Below are 20,586 nucleotides of genomic sequence, written 5' to 3'. Positions count from 1 at the left end.
TGGAGTAGAGGCCTCTTTACTCTTGCAAAATTTACTACAGCACGTTTTGAAGCAAATAATTAAAATTTCAGCTACCAAAATAAATGAACAAAATATATTTTGTGATGCAGTGTCCCTTTTTTGTTTTTATTTATCTTGTTCACTATTGTGCCAAATTCAAATATTTTAATGGGTTTTCTGCTCATTAGTACCAATTGGTGAGGTGTCATCGTAATTCCAAAGTTTGCTTGCAAAGACCAACACAATCCAACTAATAAGGCTTATGACTTGACTGCAATATCGTGATTGTTCTGTCTCTGCTCTGCCTCTATTGGGTAAAGTAATTGAAAAAGTGGTTAGGAGGCAACTCCTGGTGCTATTGGGAATCCTCAGTTTGTCTTTATACCTGTCAATCTGGGTTCAAGCTTGTCTGTAATACTGAACCTGCTGGTTGATGACCTCCTTCTAGAGAGGGTGCTCATAGTGCTGCTTTTAGCTATACTGGCAACCTTTTATCTTGACTTAATTGTGAAAATTGGCAAGACGTGATAGGCTTGCTCAGGTGTGTTTTTGTTCTTTCCTCTCAGATAGATCCCAAGAGGCTCTGTTAGCTGTTACTCTGAGGACAGGGTTCTCATGCATGGTGGTCTAGTCTATTACCTCCCCTCACTTAAAATTCACATGCCTCACTGGTGCAGGTGAACTAATAAGTGTATGAAGCCACAGGGTAGATAGGCTGCAATGGCAGCCATATACTGATGACACACCTCTCTGCTCTACACGTCGTCTTGATTTGACCCAGGTGGTGCAGTGTCTCGGTTTTCTCAGTGCCTGAACAAGATAGGATGTGGATAAGAGCCTGCTGGGTGAGGTTTAATCTAAACAGGAGGGAGATGGCACTGACTGCTGAAGGAAACAACTCAAGAACTTGATAGATTTCATGGCTGCTCCCATTATTAAGGAAATGTAGCTTCCAATTGTTAAAGTCACAGTTCAGGATTCTGTTTTGAGCTTCCAGGCTACTGGAGTACCAAATGTTGTCTGTAGTCAAAAGTGTCTTTGTTACTGTCTTTATGTAGCATGAGAGTTGTAACAGTTTCTTTCTGATGTGAATTTTGCTGGAGTTATCTATGTCCAGTGCAACGCCCGGGGACTTGACTACTTAATGGGATTTTCCAGAGACAGCATGTCACTGCAGTGCTCCCCAGATTGCTCTGGCGCACTATTCATTTCTGGGTACAATTTAGGATGCTGGTTAGCGTTGGGCAGAGGTTTTGCAGTTTGGTTCTCCACCGTCACCACCACCACCACCACCACCGCTGCTCCTGAAAAAAATCTTTCCATCAGCATTTGGATTTTTCTTCAAAAATCAAAATCTTTTGGGAAGAAAAAAATAAGCCAAGTGTTAGTGAACTGATGAAATTCGGACTGTGAGCCAGATATTCAAGCTGGGTTACAAGCCTTGTGCACCACTCAGCAAGCACCTCAGAGCCACAATCCAGCTGCAAAGGCCCAGCACAGAATTCTCCCGTTGGAGGGAAGCTGCCTCTGTTGCATCTCTGTACCCTCTCCACCTGGAGCAGGGAGAAGGGACAGGTGGGGAGGGGGTGCAGTGGAGCTGCTTCTGGCGTAGTATTTGTTAAGGACCCTATAGCAGTGACACAACTCAGAAGTGGCCAGGTGGAGTTCTGAGAGGCATTGGGACCAGGGTTGGCTAGAAGGTACGGGAAATGATTTAAGCGGTGTCCTCAAACTGATCCATAACAGATGTAGAACATGGAACGGTAAGCTCTGTCACTGTAATGAACAACAGAAATCATGTGTGTGAACGGGACACAAAAGCTGATGAGCCATGGGTTGCAGAAGTGAGGCCTGGCTGAATAATCAGAGGGGCATTGACAAATTAGTTTTGTGTACAGCAAAACAATCTTCAGAAAGTGAAAGATCAGGCAACCTAAAGGAAGTCTGTGCAATGCATTTACAGCAAAGATACGTGCACTTCATCTGTATAACTTACACCTGCTAAGTTCTGATATATTCAGCTGCTCAGTGGAGGGCTGAGCCTGCCTGCAGGCACAGGAGAGCAGGGTTCTGATTTTTCTGTGTATTATGCTGCATTTTCTTTGAACCTTACTATTTGGATAACATTCTGTGTGCCTCCACCACAAATTAAATGTTAACCCTGAAGTGTGACTTTTATTAAGGAGCCAAATTGTTGTGTAGAGACCAAACCATCCAGTAAGGGGGATTGTGCTCATTTCTCCCATGTTTTGGGCTTGATCCTGCATTCCTCAAGCACCCAGAAGAATTGCTGAAGCCTGTGTGAATTCTGAATGGGATGAGACTCTTCATGTGCGATTAGCCCCTTGTGTGTCTGCACAAGCCAGAACTGAGCCCATAGTTTTGATCAGGAAAATTGCCTCTTGTTAAGATCAAAAGAAATTAATTCCCCTAAAACTTGAAAGTTTTCATGAGGCCCTGCTTGACTTCTGAGCAAAGCAATGTTTTGCCATTCTGTTGAGAGAACAAACAGTATTTGTTTTTCTCTTGTCGATGACTCGATCCTGGTACCCTACATGACACTGGGAAGCCTGGAATGCTGCGCGGGTAGTCTAAACAAGGAATGTCATCTAGCACCTCCAGAAGTCACTCCAAAAACAAGCACATAATTCAGCCTGCCTGTCTCATCAGGCTAGGTTATTTATCAAACAAACATGGGAGGATTATTTTTAGCATGCTAACGCTAAGGTCAAGTAACTGGAATGATCCATAACAATTAACTAGTCGGAAACCCAACACATCTTAAATGCGGGATAGTTTAGAACTGTGGTTACTAAATAACACCAGTTTTGTTATTTCAGACTTATGACCCTTCTCCTATCCTCTATCTTTCTGATGAACTCAGGGCATAGTGTTTCTGCAGGGGCCACTATGCTGCTGTTGCCATTTCTCATCAGTTGCACATGTTCTAACCGGCAAGGGAGGACGAGTTGCTCAAAATCTATCTAATTGCTCACCCAGTAGTGTCCATTATGGGCACAAGCCTGAGCAAGCCAGGGTCAGCACTAGGTGCTAAAGCTAAGATCTTAATTTGTTCAACTGACAGACATTTGGGAATGGAACCACACATATGTTACTATGAAGTTTTCTAAACCAGTGTAGTTTCATAGGATCAGAGTGAACATGGATGCAAGAATGCAAGGCTGCACTTTCTCAAAACATCACCTAAATGGCGGAGTAAATGCCCTTGTGGATCAGGCTTACTTGGGTTCTATCCCTAGTTCTGCCACAAACTTCCTGTAAGACTCTGGGCAAGTCATTTAATCTGTAAAATAAGAAAACTAATGTACTTCACATCAGAGCTGGTTGAATTATTCATTCTGACTAAATCATCAGACAAATTGAACCCTCTTTTCTTCATTAATAGCTTATAATTTCTGAGAGTGTATTCTTTACTGATAAGTAGTCAACGAACAGTCAGCCTAGGGGTTCTTAAACTCTCACAGTAAGCTGAACTTTTGCTTTTCATAGCATATGATTGGATGCTAGAACCCTGTTAAACATGATTGTAAACAAATGACAGTGAATAGCAAATAATGAATGATTAGCACATACTCTTCTAAATAAATCTGTTCAGTCACATGCAATTATGGGTATTTGAACAAACAGCCATTCCAGAGATGTACATGCAAATAAAAAAAAAACCAATTCACGGGAATTAGAGACACATGGTGAGTGAGGTAATAATTTTTTATTGGACCAACTTCTGTTGGTCCGAGAGACAAGCTTTCAAGCTCTCTCACCAACATAAGTTGATCCAATAAAAGATATTACCTCACCCACCTTGTCCCTCTAATATCCTGGGACCAACATGGTACAACTGCACTGCATAATTCATGGGAATGTTCACAAATGGTGAACAAAAAGGCACAGACATAGTTGAACAGAGCAGTCACTGAAAATTCAAATGCATATTTGCAAAGTTTCTGTTTTAGCAGAAATTGACTAACTCTAGGTGTGAGGAATAGCTCATTAATGATGACTTTGAGATCCATGGCTAGAAGGTGCTATACGAGTCAAATTATTACATAGTCTCACAGATCAATTGTTAAATGGGCTGAAAGAGGTTGCAATTTGAAAGCCCAGATTACCTTGGAAGTATGTTTTACTAAAATATTTCTGTGGTGAAAAATGACTTAGTACTTGGCCTTCTCGGATGTGGTGCTGCATTTAAAAACAAAACAAACTTACCTCTATGAGCATGTACAAAGAAAGCACTGTAACTCCAAGGTTATACACAATGAGATGACCCCTGAGAGAGAATGCAGGCCTGTTCTTCATAAACTTGGTACCCAGCCATATGGAAAGTAGATATACTACAGTAAGGAAAAACGTGGGCAGGTAAGAATCCAACAGGAACCATCCTCTGACCCTGGAATCTGAACAGAAACAAATGCAGTGAGCAATTAAAAATGGCTTGCTCAGTACTGCTAAAAGGAGGCTGCCCATATTCAGAAGAGTGTCTGCTAAAAGCACAAGTGGGAATGTGCCAAGACTTGCCTTATCTCTGTCATATCCTGGGACCAATATGGCTACTATAACATTGCAAATGACCTGAGGTAACATTCCAAAGGATATGCTATGTATGGTAATGGGTTGACAGATGCTCTATTCATTTCAACATAGATCTGTGGTTAAAATTTAAATACAAAATGAAAATTAAATTAAATACCAAATCATAGTCTGTTCAATGGACAAATAGCCTGCATTTTTAATAGTATTATACATGCAAAAATGCACATTTGAAAAACTATTACTTCACAGACAGTAGCAACTTTCTTCACTTTTATTACACGTTTGTTATTTATTTACTTACTGGAGGGCTTTTGAAAACTTTCAAACACATTAAATCTATTCATTTGTCATTACTTTTTCAGTGTTTTGCTGATTATCAAATATATTTTTTTGTTTAAACCAAAGGCTTGCTCCTTCATTAGCTCACATGGTACACTTGCTTGATCCTGAAATAAAGCATTCAGGCCAAATCCTGCTTGCCTTATTCACACAAGTAATCTCATTTACAGTAATAAGAACACTTGTTTGAATAAGAAGAGCATGATCTAGCCTCATATGCCAAATCTGCAGCATCATTCTTTTCCAGGTCAACAAAGGGATGCCAGCAGCAAAGAATTATAATTTCCCTCCTGCCAATGGATCTGCAAATGGAGAGACTGAGTTTCCAGGGAAAGCAATCTTACTATAGCAAAATCCCTTCAGCAACAGACTTTATGGGTAAATGAAATTGCTTCATCATATATGCTATTCTCTTTCAAGTCTGTCCAATTTTCCAAAAGATATTCTCTATCTAAAACATGAGTTATGGTTTAAAAAGTCATACAGTATGTTAAAACAACCCTTAACTGCATTATTAATCATTTGGATTTGTTTAAAAAAAACTACCTCTGTTTCACCATTCATGTTTACTTTTTCTGTTTTGCTAAATTGGACAGTGAAATACTACGTGAGTTTACTGTTTCACTTTTTCACTCTTGCACAATACTTCAAAGCTGGGCTTAAATTCTTCAGGGGGATGATTAAATCAAACATTAAAAGGTTTTCTGGGTGGGGGGGGAAGATATTGTCTAATGTTTTGTTAAATGCATTTTTTCATCAGAAAATCTTATTTTTAACAACAAAATTTAAATGACTTAGAACTATCCTGTTGCGAACAGCAAGCCTATGGAAATATGTGTTCTTATTGTTCCTATCACCTTCTGCCTTCCTCCCTGCTTCCCTCTTATTATTTTATATTCATTCGTTGAATTTTGTCTTCAACTAGATTGTAAGCTCTTCAAAGCACAGACTGTGTCAGCCAGATCTATTAAAGCTGGAAGACTCTGCATCTGTCTTCCCCCACCCCCAACTGGCTCCCAAGAAGCATCTTCATTCTCACTATTGAGAGAGCTGCAGAATAAATCTGCCTAAAAAGTAATAGAGCTGCACACTTTGTGATTTCCTTGCTTTTGTCAGTTCAGATCACTCTGTGTTAGCAAGCTAGAATGCTATTTCCTTCCTTGGAATCTGAAAATGTGTTTATGATCTCTTAGATGTGGTAATTAATAAATATCCAGCATGTCTCCTGGCACTAGCATTGTCTGTTCCAAGACAGCATATTGTACGAAGACACAGTACCATCTATACAAGAACATAAGAGTCTTAACAGTTAGGACGGTATTGGAAAAAGTTCTCTGTCCTTCTGGAAGATGACCAGACATATTCAAGATGATCTTGGGCCATAATCCAATGCATGGGATGAGAGTACAAACAAGAGAGATAAGGCATAAGAAAATAAAGATAAATTAAACTCAAGCCATACAAAGCTTGACAGAATGTACCTTTAGAAAAAAGAGAAAACACCAGTCTTGCCTGCTTTGGAAGACTGATTTTGAAAGAGAGTTTACATGTGCATACAGTCTCCAGAGCAAAGGCGTTCCACAGGAGACTGTGAGAAGGTAACCAGAAACTGCCTTTGCAACTAGAGGAAAAGTAACTGGTAGAAATCCGATGATGAGCTGAGCTAAAGTGGAAAATTAGATAAGTGATGAAAACAGCTTCTACTCTAAGCACAGAAAGCAAGTTTTCCCATTGTTGCTAAAAGAGCACAGCTCATGTTCTAACACTTTAATAACTGCAAAGTGACCTATGGCTGGATTAACAGGCAACTTAAACATAATTTTTAAGTCTTACTATTGGTTTTAGGTGCTCCCTCTTGAAATTGAAACTTGTTCCTTTCTCCCACTGCCTCTCCTTATGCGCACACAGTCACACTTGTTACCTCTTAGTAAGGGGGCCCATAAATGCGGGGCTCTTGGTTTTGATTGATTTTGTTTTCTTTTTAGAAAAACAGCACAGGATTATTGGGGGGAGGGTTGGTGGGAACTGTATGGATTTGACAAAAAGAATAAGAGAAAGAGAAGTTAACATTAGTGCCTACCGTCTGTCAGACTCCCAGTGCTCCTTTATGTTCAAACAGGTTCAAATGCATCCACTTACGAGGGAAAGCGTGACATACCATTAGTTTGACAGTTCTGAATCATTCCAACGACTGAATCCCAGGTGAGAGCAGTGAGTGACACCGCACTGCGAGAACACTGGAACACTATATGTGGTGAGAGAGAGTTGTGCACAAGCTCAGATTCCATCTCAAACTAACTCACTCCCAATGAAAAATGGTGATGAACCAGAGCCATGGAGGGAAATCCTGACACCACTGAACTCAGTGGCAAAACAATGGCACTGAGACTTTACCCAGGTGGTTAGATGTTCTAACTCAGTCACTTGCAGTGGGGGCCTGTTTGTATCTGGGAAGAATCTGAATCGCTTAGTGGCTGGGGGTATGGATTTCTGGAGTGGGTTTTTGATGCTGTTAATATTTAATGGCAAAATACATATCATAAAGGGTATGTTAGTATGACTTCATCATACTTCTCCAAAATTATATCCCCTCTCAATATGTTGCCAATTTAAATTTGTTTTTGTCCATGAATAAAACAAACTAAACCACTGGCTGTAGTTCCTGCAACCAGTGTCATTCCACAACACATAGCTATGTCATGATCCTTTCTTTTTTTACTTTTCTCGTCTCCTTAACATAAAAACTAATAAATGCACCTGCAGTACTAGAGAGGCATGGTGGAATCCTGTTTAAAGGATCAAACTGAGCAAGCCCCATTTTGATCCTTATACCTGAATGATCACTGTGTCCTGAGCAAAGAGCCTTTCCTGTTTTGATATACATCAAAGAAAATCTAAAGCAAATAAGGGCAAGCACCTCACGGTAACAGTGTGGTATACAGGGATTGAACTAAGGACCTCTGGATCTAAAAGCATGGCTGTGCAGTTTAGTGGATGGGGAACACATGGCTGGGGCTGAAGATATTTGGGTTCTATGCCCAGTTCTGCTACTGGTGTTCTGGGGACCTTGGGCAAGTCACCTTTGCCTTTCTGTGCCTCAATTTCCCCCTCTGTAAAATGGGGATAATGATACTAACCCTCCTCTGAAAGTGCTTTGTGATCTGTGGATGACAAGTGCTATATAAGAGCTAAGCATTATTCTACTGCTTGAGTCAAAAGGGGGGTTAATTCAGAAGCTGCAGCCAATTTAAACTGCTTTGTGAGATGTAGCCATCAGGAGACAGAACCACACAGGAGCTTGATGGTACTCATTGCAATTAACGGCAGAGCTTCCATTGCCTTCCATTGCAGGATCACAGCCTGTGTTAGCTGAGTTTCAACGTCACCAATGGAAATTGCTTTTAGAAAGTAATGTTTGGTCTATAAAGGGCAAAAAACACTTTTGGTGCATCAATCCTGCCCCTCCAAATCCAACCAAGCAGGAGCAGAGCGGGGGGGGGGGGGAGGCTGAGTGGCACAGCAGTTCAGCACTCCCTGGAAGTTGGCATCCAGGGTGACTGCCCTGCTTGCCTGCCCCTAGAACTGCCCTGGTTGTCACCTAAATAGCTATTGTCTAAAAATAAAGCAAAATAAAAAAGATGGATTTACAGAGTAGTCGTGTATTTCAGATAGCCTGCTGTCAAACCAAGAGCAGATAATGGTGGAAAATAGCTAATAGAAAGAAATCTGTAATGCTTTGTTATTTTAGCCTTTTTAGGTAAGCTCACTAGAATTCATCAGAACTTCTCTCTCAGGGTCAGTCCAGCAACTTCTTGTGAGTCATCTGTCTATATAACCATTTTACAGGGTGCCATGTTGTTCTGCACTGTGTCATTATACATACACAGGCCACTAAAGCAAAAGTGCATGCTACTGTGTGGGACCGTAGACAAACAAGATTGTATTTTCAACGCTAGTGTTTGAGATGTGATGGAATTGATAGTATTGTCCTCTGAGTATTTTAAAACACAATTTGCCATTTGTAATTCCACTCGTTTCTAGTTGTAATTGTACTAGCATAGCTACGTCCAGTGGCTTAATTGGTCTGATGATTGCACAATTTAATGCCACAGGTAAATTCAGAAATACAGTATAAAATTGCACCACTTGGGCTGCCGTTTCACTGTTGAACACACTGCAGTTCTGTTCTTGCCAGCAGATGTAAGTAGCAGAGAGAGAGGAAAAGGAGATGAAAAGTAAGCCTGTTGCCAGCTGAGAAGAAAATAGCAACATGGAAGCATTCCTTCAGTAATATGGTGCTTCAAAATAACTTGTAACCTTACCCTCTGCTGGGTTAAACTAGTACAACAGGGAGAGATACCAGTTTTGAAGGGATTTAGAGGCAAATAATTGTTTCAACTTAGAGGTGTTCATAACTGAAGGCCTCTCAGCACATTTGTAAAAAAACAGCTAACAGCATATCTGTCGGACACAGGGTAATATGTCCAAGTCAAAGGGCTGTGTCTTTGGCTTTGGCCCTTCTGCATCCAACACAGCCAAGGCGAAGGAAGGCTGTAAACTACCTTTAAGCTTCCCTGATCGTGGTGTCTCTGGGTGCCAATCTGTGTCCAAAGATGCAATTTAGAGCAGTGGGATCAATGAAAATTGGTCATAGTAAGGACCAGGATCAGCCCCAAGAGCTAGAGTAAGATGCCACTGAGGTCCTGCTCCCAACTGATAAGAGGCGATTCAGCAATAAATGAGGGAAAAGGAAAAGTCCTGACATTTGAGCACAGGTGAACTCAGGAAAGTATTTGAAGCAACTGACATGGAAGTAGAGTGACACTAGATCCTGTCATGCTGAGGGACAGAAGTCCCATTTTATTTCTCCTCCAATACGTTCCTTGGGATGTGTATCTGTGCATGAATGTCTTTAGACCCATCTCTCTGAGCACTACACATGTTTTCAAAGGGTTTTGTTTCTCTGGTTGACTTGGGCCATTAACATTCAATTCCTTTCAAATGGCAGTCATTCCTGTGAGACTTTGCTTTTCAAATGCCAACCATGAATCTCTTTGAATGAGTTGGTACAGGCAGTACTTGTTTTACTGAAGTGCATTCTGAAGACTCAGTGGAGCTATAGTATTTGCTATGCAGTTATATTAACCGCAATTCATCCATCTCAAAGACTTGGCTCTGGAGGCACTGGAAAGAGAAGGTTGAAAAGGCATAGCCTTTATGTATGTAAAAAGGAACGAAACCTTCACACATATGGTCATTGGACTGCATTAGCTTGCTAGTATTAAAGACCTATTTTACAAGTATTTTCTAGGAAGCCATTCTATTCATTTTTAAAATAGATTCAGGTAGAAATCCAGAAATTGTGCAAGCCAAAGTTTTGCAAAGATCATATATGCTTCACAGTTGATGGAGGTGATTGCCACTCTCAGAGGAATAAAAAAATACTACTTTCCAGTTTTTAAGAATCCTGTAACGGTTTTCCCTTTAAGGAAGAAATGTTAAGATTTGAAGAATCTGATGAAATGCAAGCATGAGGCATCTGAAAACGTATTATAATATAATTTATACTTTATGATTACACTATGCTATAGGTCTTCATATTTTGATTCAGGAAGCAAGTCTGACCTCCTCAGGTGATAGTAGAGCAAGTAGCCAAAGACCAGAAAGAAGTGACCTCTGAATCTACACCAGGTTTGCTGAGATTTTGGATCTCATCCTGAGGGGTTCTGGATGCCCATAACTTTCACTGCAGTCAGCAACTCTCAGGATTCATCAGTTTGTTAATTAGGTGAACCACATGAAGATGGGATTATTATTACAGATGGTCAAAAAATGGCATTTCCTTTATGCAGAAAATTTGGAGATTTTGAAGTCTGGTTTCATACTGATTCAGGATGAAAAGTCAAAATCTTAGAATTTTTCATGAAAAACATTCCAAAAATATTTTGTTTTGACTTTATCAAAATGTTTTGAGTTATTTTATTACAAATAATATGACAAATCAAAACAAAGTGGAAATGAAACACTTTGACCGTATTGAAACCAAACATCTCATTAATTTCCATGAAACTTCAGATCAAATGCACACATTCTCACAAAACATAGTGATTTTGCCATGCTGGCATTTTCTGATGGAAAACTATTCCGTAAGAAAATTTTGGACCAGCTCATATTATTATACACATTTTTGAGGCGATATAATCTGAGTGACCAATACCATGCAAGTATTAATGAGACAGGAAAAACTCATATGTAGTGTCTGATTTGTGTTTATACGGCTTTCATTACCATAGCGTCTGAGTGCATGAAAACACAGCTACATATTATATTCTGTGAATACTTAAGGAGCGCTGTCAGTAACAGAAGTACGTTCTGTTTATTCTATAATCATTTTTTCCCTCCAGATTTAGTTATCTCTGGGCCAGGTTGGTCCTAGGATGTGTTTAGGGGTGGAAGGAAGGTGCTTTTCACGCCTGCTTACCCTAGGTATATGGCCAACGTATTAGATGGCTGAAGTGAGGGAAACTTTGTAGTGGGGTCAGTGGCCCAAATGTGATAACTGGAGAAGTGGTTTGTAGTGCAACACTTCGGATATTATTTGTGGGCTAGAATGGAAATGCAGATGATGATGACGTAATGGGATATATCTGGGTGTAAACGAGTGGTGTGTGATTAGCTAGAGGATGAGCTAAAATTAAGGCTGTTTTTGACACTGTAACTTAGAGTTCCTGAATTTAACAGATTTTTGGTTTTCTTTCTTAACTACACTATGTGCTAAAGACTTTTTTCTTAAATAACTAACTGGTGATTTTGGGAGACAATTCTGGAATGCCTCACTTGAGACACCTCACAGGGCTTGATAGGGTTGCCAGTTTTGGCCAGACGTGTTCCTGGAGGTTTTATCACATGACATAATCTAAATTCCCGGAGACTCCAGGACAATCCAGGAGACTCCAGGGCTTGATTTTCCAGAAGGTGGGTGCTTAGCACTTTCAGAAAATCCAGCCTGGCCTCTTTACAGCATTTGCAGTGAGGCATTCAAAATTTCTAGTCAGCTTTGAACATCTTGGAGACTGTCTTCAGGAAAACAACTGCTTTTCTTATTTTCAGTTATTGAATCATCTTCAGATGCAATATAAACAGCTTTTGTTTGCACATTAAAAGATCATGCATTCTGAGTCCTGAAAAGCACACTTACCTCGAGATCCAAACATATAATCCACAAATGTGTTTATTTCCCAGTCCAAAGCCTTCAGCTGCTCCTACAAAGACACATGACAAATTGTTATCTCATGCCTCACATAGAAAATAAACCTGCAGAGAGCCTTTTTACACACAAGTGTCTCAAGGTACCTGACAACAATCATCCCCATTTTAAAAAAGTGCTCTTTTGACATGAAAGGATTTAGGACTCTATTCTGCTGTGGCTACACCCACAGCTCCCATTAACCCCATTAGTGGAAGTAGCAGTACCTACCACAATCGACCCCTGAGGAAAGCAATTTAGATGGAGATTTTAGAAATGAAAATGAGCAAGTCTTTAAATGAACCTAATCTGTAGCAGGTGCCTTTTTTTGTGTAGAAAGCATACCTTGGCCTTCTTCAAACCCCAGCAATGCTTGCTTTTGTAGTTTTCCCATTAAAATCTGTATTTGAGAAAAGAGCAGTCAGTATCCCTGATCTGCTTTATGAAGCCACCTGCTGTCAGCAGCAATGTGATTGTGTACTAGTTAAATGTACTGATGCTCTGTTTTGAAGAGGGAAGATTTTTTTTCCACCTGCAAAATCTCTGTACTCCACATCCTTAGTCCCTCATCACCACAATGTGAGCATCTGAGTTTCATTATTTCTACTTTCCAGGAGAGGGACTGAGGCAAAGAGAGACTAAGTGATTTGCCAAAGGCCCAAGTTAATAGAACTACTCTGATTTATCCCAGGTGGTCCAGAAGTCTTTGGCAAAGTTGGGAATTGAAGAGTTCTCTCCTGAGTTCTAGTGCATTGCCTTAATTAGACGGCCATCCTTCTCACACCGATTGCTTCATATACTCCCATGCAGTGCAGTCCAATTCCTTGCAAGAGATCACAATCTTGAAAGAATAGGGGACCAGCCAGCCAAAATGCCCTACTGTGCCCTCTGAATTCTCCTGACTGTTGCGTAGCAATACTGTACTGCTGCGCAATTGTTTCACTCTGGAGGAGAACTTCCGAAGTTCTCTACCCGCCAATGCATTTGCACATCACCGGGCAGGATTTGGGTTACTCCAGATGTTAAAAACGAATTGGCTGGTTATTGGGAATAAATGTGTACCTCTCTGCACCCATCTTTGCACATAACTTGCTCCAGGTCTAAGGAAAATGTCTCAGAAGGGGTTAAGGGGGTGAAGAAATTAATCTCTACAGAATGCTGCGTGGTTCATCTGATCTCAGTAAAACAAAACCAGAACAAAAACCAATTTCATTTTTTAGTTTTATATTTACAAATGACGGGAAAGGTTCCAATCAAAGGGATCATTGAGATAAGGCAAATGTTGTTGCTGAAAAGTTTAGCCTTTTTGAAAGGTGCTTGATGATGGGGGGCACTAGAAACTGGCATCTCTCCCGAGAACAGATACCAATACCAGCAGCCAAAGTTTTCCCTGCACTGAGCTGGAAGCGACCTCTGAAGTTGGAGGATAGTTCCAGCCTGGGCTGGGGCTTTCTGCTAAGATTGCCAGCAAGATACCTGCTGTGCTGGTGGGTTGTGAAACAGAGAGATGTCTGCTAGAAATTTATTCTGAGACCAGCAAACTAATTTCAAACAGGCATCACTACTGAGCCACCACAGTTTAGTCAAATGACGCAGATTGGAAACTCTCGCCCATCATCGTATCTCTGAGCTATCCAGTCCCCTATTTGTTTAAAGTTTTATGAAAGGGAAGACTTGGCCCATTTTCATTTGGAAAATGCCATGCTAGCTCCCATCAGTGATCTGTACATCTGCTGTACTACCATGTCAAAAACAATGAGGAGTCCTTGTGGCACCTTAGAGACTAACACATTTATTTGGGCATAAGCTTTCGTGGGCTAAAACCCACTTCACCAGATGCATGGAGTGAAAAATACAGTAGGTAGTGTATATATATTACAGCACATGAAAAGATAGGAGTTGCCTTACCAAGTGGGGGGTCAGTGCTAACCAGGCCAATTCAATCAAGGTGGAATTGGCCTATTCTCAACAGTTGACAAGAAGGTGTGAGTATCAACAGAGGGAAAATTACTTTTTGTAGTGACCCCTCCACTCGCAGTCTTTATTCAGGCCTAATTTGACGGTGTCCAGTTTGCCAGTTAATTCCAGTTCTGCAGTTTCTTGTTGAAGTCTGTTTCTGAAATTTTTTTTTTGTTGAAGAATTGCCACTTTTAAGTCTGCTATTGAGTGCCCGGGGAGATTGAAGTGTTCTCCGCCTGGTTTTTGAATTTTACAATTCTTGATGTCTGATTTGTGTCCATTTATTCTTTTGCGTAGAGACTGTCTGGTTTGGCCAATGTACATGGCAGAAGGGCATTGCTGGCACATGGCATATATCACATTGGTAGATGTGCAGGTGAACAAGCCCCTGATGGTGTGGCTGATGTGGTTAGGTCCTATGATGGTGTCCCTTGAATAAATATGAGGACAGAATTAGCAATGGGGTTTGTTGCAGGGATTGGTTCCTGGGTTAGTGTTTTTGTCGTGTGGTGGGTAGTTGCTGGTGAGTTTTTTCTTCAGGTTGGGGGGCTGTCTGTAAGCAAGGACTGGCCTGTCTCCCAAGGTCTGTGAGAGTGAGGGACCATCCTTCAGAATAGGTTGTAGATCCTTGCTGATGCACTGGAGAGATTTTAGTTGGGGGCCATCAGTGACAGCTAGTGGCGTTCTGTTACTTTCTTTGTTGAGCCTGTCCTGTAGTAGGTGACTTCTGGGTCTCACTCTGTCAATCTGTTTCCTCACTTCCCCAGATGGGTATTGTAGTTTTAAGAATGCTTGATAGAGAGCCTGTAGGTGTTTGTCTCTGTCTGAGGGATTGGAGCAAATGTGGTTGTATCTTAGGGGTTGGCTATACACAATGGATCGTGTGATGTGGTCTGGATGAAAGCTGGAGGCATGTAGGCAAGTATAGTGGTCAGTAGGTTTCCAGTATAGGGTGGTGTTTATGTGACCATGACTTATTTGCACTGTAGTGTCTATGAAGTGGATCTCTTGTGTGGACTGTTGAGAATAGGCCTCTTCCACCTTGATTGAATTGGCCTCGTTAACACTGACCCTCCACTTGGTAAGGCAAATCCCATCATTTCATGTGCTGTAATATATATACTGTATTTTTCACTGCATGCATCTGATGAAGTGGGCGATAGCCCACAAAAGCTTATACCCAAAAAAATTTGTTAGTCTCTAAGGTGCCACAAGGACTCCTCGTTGTTTTTGCTGATACAGATTAACACGGCTACCACTCTGAAACCAACTGCCATGTCAGTGGCAAAGTAGTGCAATTCAAGAGCAGTTCCATTCAATAGAATAGATCCTACCCTTGACAATTCTGTGTTTCACAAAGGTACTACTGTCTGGAGATTAATCTGTTTTTAAACACACACACACGGATTTACATGATTTATAGCTATTGGAATTAGACTACAAAGCTGCTTGCATTCATGATCAGATTATGTAAATATGTACACATTATGAGTAATATCATTAATATAAATTCCTTATATATTTGAATTTTGTAGGCAAGTCTACTTTAGGCTGCAATTTAATGAGAATTGCTGACAGACTGAATTCTTGTAACTACTTAGATGAAAGAAGAGGAGAGTAAAAGGGAGATTTTTTTTAAAAAAAATATACCTGCCTACTTTCTGCAGAGGGTGGTAAATTCATTAATCAGAATGCACCACTACATTTAACTATCCATGCCTAAAAGAGGGGTTATCATGCATGGACGATGTATCAAATAAAGAAAAATCATAACTGATATGTGCATTGTAAATTAAATACATTTGTAGGATCATGTGTGTTTTTTGCATTCGTATGTGATACTGTGTTCTTGTACAGGTGCAAAAGTGAATGAGCTAACTATGAAAACATCAAGAAGGAGCTTGGTACCAGAAGCTAAACACGCCAGAGGCCAGCTTAATTTATGAAGGCTGTTAACAGTGGCTGTCTTCATTTACACAGACCATCGTAGTGGAAGAGGCAGAACAGGAGAATTATGCCTCTCTTTGTCTCCTGGTTTCCACACTTCTTGACCATCTTACCCCTTAGCATATCTCCAAGCTATTCAGAGACTGATGTTTTGCTGACCAAGTCCTATGCATGCATAAGTTAAACAAGAAAATACATTTATTTACCTACCACGATGACTACTTTGAAAAATTACTGAGAAATTAAAATAAAACTTTCTAAAAAGAAATTAGTAGGCCATATTATGCCACTGGCTTCTGGAAGAACTCTTCAGTGATTGCCGTGGAGATATAGTACAACATAGCCCATTGTATGTAAAAATACAAGAAAACAGAAACAGTCCGCAGCATAAACATTTTTGTTGCTTGTCTGCATTTCTGGCAAATCATTTCTCTGTCTCTTATCTGTCAAGAAGCTTGAGTTACCAGGCTCAAGATTAATATAGACTTTATTTTATTCCCTCTCTTTATAGGATACGGCTCTGGATATTGGCACCGTCATCAATTTTCTCACCCATTTCTCTCCCCTCTTCCTGCCCCTCCCCCCAAAAAAACCCCAACCCTTACTGGTGTGAACAACTGAAAGGAGGAAAAATTGCCATCATATGACAAAATGCAATGTACAGATTTCTCATAAGGTATTTATTTTTGCAACAGAAGTGGAAATGAATGAGTAGCAACAAAATGTGCTTATGTGATATGTTCATGCTGATTATATTTGAAACATTGCTTCAAGGTCAGTTGATATGGGGGAAAAAATCAGTCTTATACTTGCCTTACACTTACACCTCTGTCTCCTGGTTGCCTTGGTTTCCTGTAAAGGCAACATGAGCTATGCAAAAATAATCCATATACTGTCCATACAGTACAGGTTTTTATGTAGAAGAAGCAAAAATAGGAACAGTTTGCCAATGAACATCTGTTCCGCAAACATTTTACCATCAGATGCTCTAGATTGGAAACTCCTTCTCTGCCTCTCTGGCAGGGCAAGCGGGAGGGAAAATATATAGAAGTAACTATGTCTCGGGTAAATGTAAACACAAAGGGTTCTGTTTGCCCATGGATGCTCGGGAATAGAAGTATCCAAATTTGACCTGTCTGTCACTTCACCTGGAATGGTCCCTTAGAATATGTTTAGCATTAGTAGTTAGGACAATCTGTTTGATCTTGTATTTAGCTGTGACACTCTGAGTACCTTTCCCAGACCTGAAGAAGAGCTCTGTGTAGCTCAGAAGCTTGTGTGTCTCACCAACAGAAGTTGGTCCGTCCAATAAAAGATATTACCTCACCCATTTTGTCTCTTGAAGTTATGAGAAGCATTCTAACAGGATTGACCAGCACAGATATATTGGATAGCTTGATTATGAACTTTATTCTTAGTTCTGCTTTCTCCTTTCTCTTATGTAAGTTAAGTATTACATAAGGAAGTCAAGAAATACAATCATGAGCAGCATCTAGTGTTGCTAAGTCCTTTTCCTCTCACCCTGGCATTGGTTTAGTAGTTCTCTAATGTATGGTTTAGTTCATGTGGTTCGGTAGTTTCCTAATGCATTTACGTCCACCAAAAAATAATCCATTGCCTCCTGCTCAGCTGCATTAGATCTAAAAACATAACCTTGTAAGAATGTAGTATTTCAGATGGCCTGAATTTCAGAATATATTTGAGCTTACTTTGATTCACCTTGATTTATTGTTCAAATTTGCTGTATATGTTTTCAGAGGGTGCCATTCAGTTTTAGCTCAGAAGAGATTACACTGCCACACAACTTTTTTGCCACCAGCCAGCTGTCTTGATCAGTTTTTTAAAAATCTAAGTTAAAATGTTGATCATTTATGTCAGCTTAAATTGAGCCCTCTTACAGCAGCCTTAAAATCTTTACACTGGACCAATCCTGAGCCTAAGCAAAGGCTGAATAAACTGGCATATGCCTCTGGGAAATAGGAGGGAATTATGGAAATATATTCCTCAACCCAGCATGGAAATAAGGCCAAGGTACCTGTACAATTGGGCTGCATCCAGTTACTTCTGGATATGGAGATATGCTTATATTCCCCTGCTCTGTAGTGAGCAATAGAGACCCATGTTAGGGATACATTGTGCAGCACACTCCAAGCAGTTTGTGGAGTCTCTTTGTGGGAAGTATCTGCTGCTTTTGTCCCTTATGCAGTAGGCCCACCATTTTCAAGATGTTATTGGCCCATCAGTGGGCATCTCAGAGTAGGCTGTAAAGGAATCTGGGTTTCTATTTTTAATGGCAAATCTTAAAGCAATGCCACTAAAGGTATATTGATCTCCAGGGCTCATTTCACAGTGAAAGCAATATTCTATTAAATGCCTGGTGCTCTGGCTGGTATCACATAACCGAGAGGGATGGGATCTTTTACATGTTCTTGTTTTCAGTGTTGGTCTCATAAGGTTGGTAAACACAAGAAACTAGTGCTCAAAGCAGGCCACCAACCCTATCACATCTAGTGCAAGCAAGAAGAGATTTAGGAGCACTCTGATTCACTCACACTGGGCTCAGAACTGAGAACTGTTACTCATAGGAGTAATTCCTACCTATGTGAGAAGGTCCACTGCCTTCTCAGGGGAGTGAGGAGTACTTATGCAGCCACAGTCATGAAATATTGTGAAAGATTGCACTCCCTGCTAGGAGCACAAGCTGGAAGGGGTTTCTTAGTATAGATCTTCTGATGTGCTTTCTCTTTCTTAAATTAATTTGTATCTGCTAGTCTCTGTTCTCCAGAGCCTCTTTTTGCTGTGTGAGTTTTCTTCATTATGTCACATGGTCCCACTCTTGTGTTCCTTCCTAAAATGATCCAGGTGCTACCAAAGTCTATGGTAATGAAATAGTAGTATTCCTTCCTCTTGATAAATGTCGCCTCTTTTCCTTAGAGAATTAGAAACTTGCCTTACTATGGAAATGTGCTCCTTTGGATTAATGCGAACAAAATCATGTTATCCCTGCAGATTTTTGCTACAGGGCTCCAGTGACTGGTGCTACATTTGCAACTTCATTGTTTCAAATACCTCTTTTTAAATTAAAATTGGAGTGGCAGAACAGTAAGCATATTGGACTCACACAACCTTTCACATCTGCAAGCCAAAGTTTTAGACTGATCTGGAACAAAACTTGTGACCACAGGAAAAAATCCCTGTGCAGGGTTTCAAGGACTAATCACTGACCAGAGCCCTGGTGGGAGTGAGGGGGTGATCTCTAATACGCTTATTACCACATGTGTATGTTTTTAATATGGTTTCTCTGTAATGCCTTAAAGACTAAACATGTTTGCTTAGAAAGAGTTTGTGTGGCAACTTAGCTGTGACGAGCACACTGTGTGCCATCTCTGAGGAGAAAAGCAAAACAGACCTTCAAAAGTAGTCTGTCTTTTTCTAGGAATATCACCATAGGGTCAGGAAAATGTGTAGCCAGGAAATATCCTGGTCAGGAGGAAGAGGAATGGAGGTCTCTACACAAGCACGGTGCATGGGGGGAAGCTGGAAGCTGGAGAGCTGGGGTCCTTGCTGGACCATGAGTAGGAAACACAGGTGCAGTTGCCCTGAATGGTGACATTCAACAACTTCATCACCTAACTTGGGTCAAGTGACAGCCTCTCTTGAGAAGAGGTAAGGAATTGAAACAGGAATGTTGTTGGGAAGAGGCATGCTTCCCCCTTTTGCAGCCCAGCCCAGTTTCCACTAACCCTTGTGCCCCTCAGTCAGTGTAAGTGGAAGGGAGCACAACTCACCAGAGCTATTGGCTGTAGTCAAGTTAGTCAAATTCTGTAGCAATCACTTGATAAAGATCTCATACATTAGAGTGCAACTTCAATGGGACAAGGCCCATGTTTTCTTGAGAGTTTGGACGGTACCGAGCGCTACACGATCCCACCCTTGACTATAACTCAGTACATACATATAGCACAACTATAACACAGCATATTTGAAGAGTGAAATATAGCAGTTTCCTTTAAAACAACAGAAAAGCTCAAAGGAGTAAAAATACTAAACCAGCACCTTTACTACTAGCAACTGAATGAATGTATAAATGAGTTTAGTTTCTGAAAATGGCTCAGCATTTCTCATAAAAGCTCAACACTTCTATTTCTCCCCACCCACCCCATATGCATGAAATTGTCATAAATGTTGCGTATCTAAGAAGGTCCATGTGTTTTTCTTTTGGCAAAGGAGCAACAGTGACCGCCCTCCTTGACACAAGCCTCTTTGGCTCAAAGCGGAGCCACACAAAGACAAACAATAGTGGCTCACGCAGATCACAACCTTCCCCTCTGCTGGGGGGTTCACTGTGTGCTGTGCGGCTAAGGAAAGGGAGTCAACACGTCGGGGGGGCACGTGGGTTCACATGTCCTCCCTCCCCCCCAGATTTCTGCCAGGGTTTATATGCCCTGCCCTGAACCCCACTGCATACCACCAGCACCTTTAAACTGTGCCATCCCACTATCAACAGTTATGCGTCATCTCTGCTGGTAGGATTTCTGTGG

The 20,586-nt window shown here is 40.8% G+C and overlaps 1 protein-coding gene across 2 annotated transcripts in view; it reads right to left on the bottom strand.

Moving 5' to 3' along the window:
- The window catches only part of ELOVL2 (ELOVL fatty acid elongase 2), a 55,708-nt gene extending 43,552 nt beyond the window's left edge, over positions 1-12,156 (bottom strand). The window contains exons 1-3 of one of the 2 annotated variants that reach the window (XM_073332061.2): positions 12,092-12,156; positions 6,974-7,138; positions 4,231-4,418 (exon numbers count right to left, since the gene is read on the bottom strand). In XM_073332061.2, the coding sequence (XP_073188162.1) occupies positions 4,231-4,320 (90 nt within the window). In that variant the 5' untranslated portion in view covers positions 4,321-4,418; positions 6,974-7,138; positions 12,092-12,156. The remainder of the gene's footprint in view (positions 1-4,230; positions 4,419-6,973; positions 7,139-12,091) is intronic. The other variant, XM_078851622.1, reaches the window with a different exon arrangement.
- Between the last annotated feature and the right edge of the window lie 8,430 nt (positions 12,157-20,586).

Source organism: Lepidochelys kempii, chromosome 2, assembly GCF_965140285.1.
Source record: "Lepidochelys kempii isolate rLepKem1 chromosome 2, rLepKem1.hap1, whole genome shotgun sequence".
NCBI lineage: Eukaryota > Metazoa > Chordata > Testudines > Cheloniidae > Lepidochelys > Lepidochelys kempii.
Note: the sequence above shows the minus strand (reverse complement) of the source record. Positions and strands in the feature narration are given on the sequence as shown.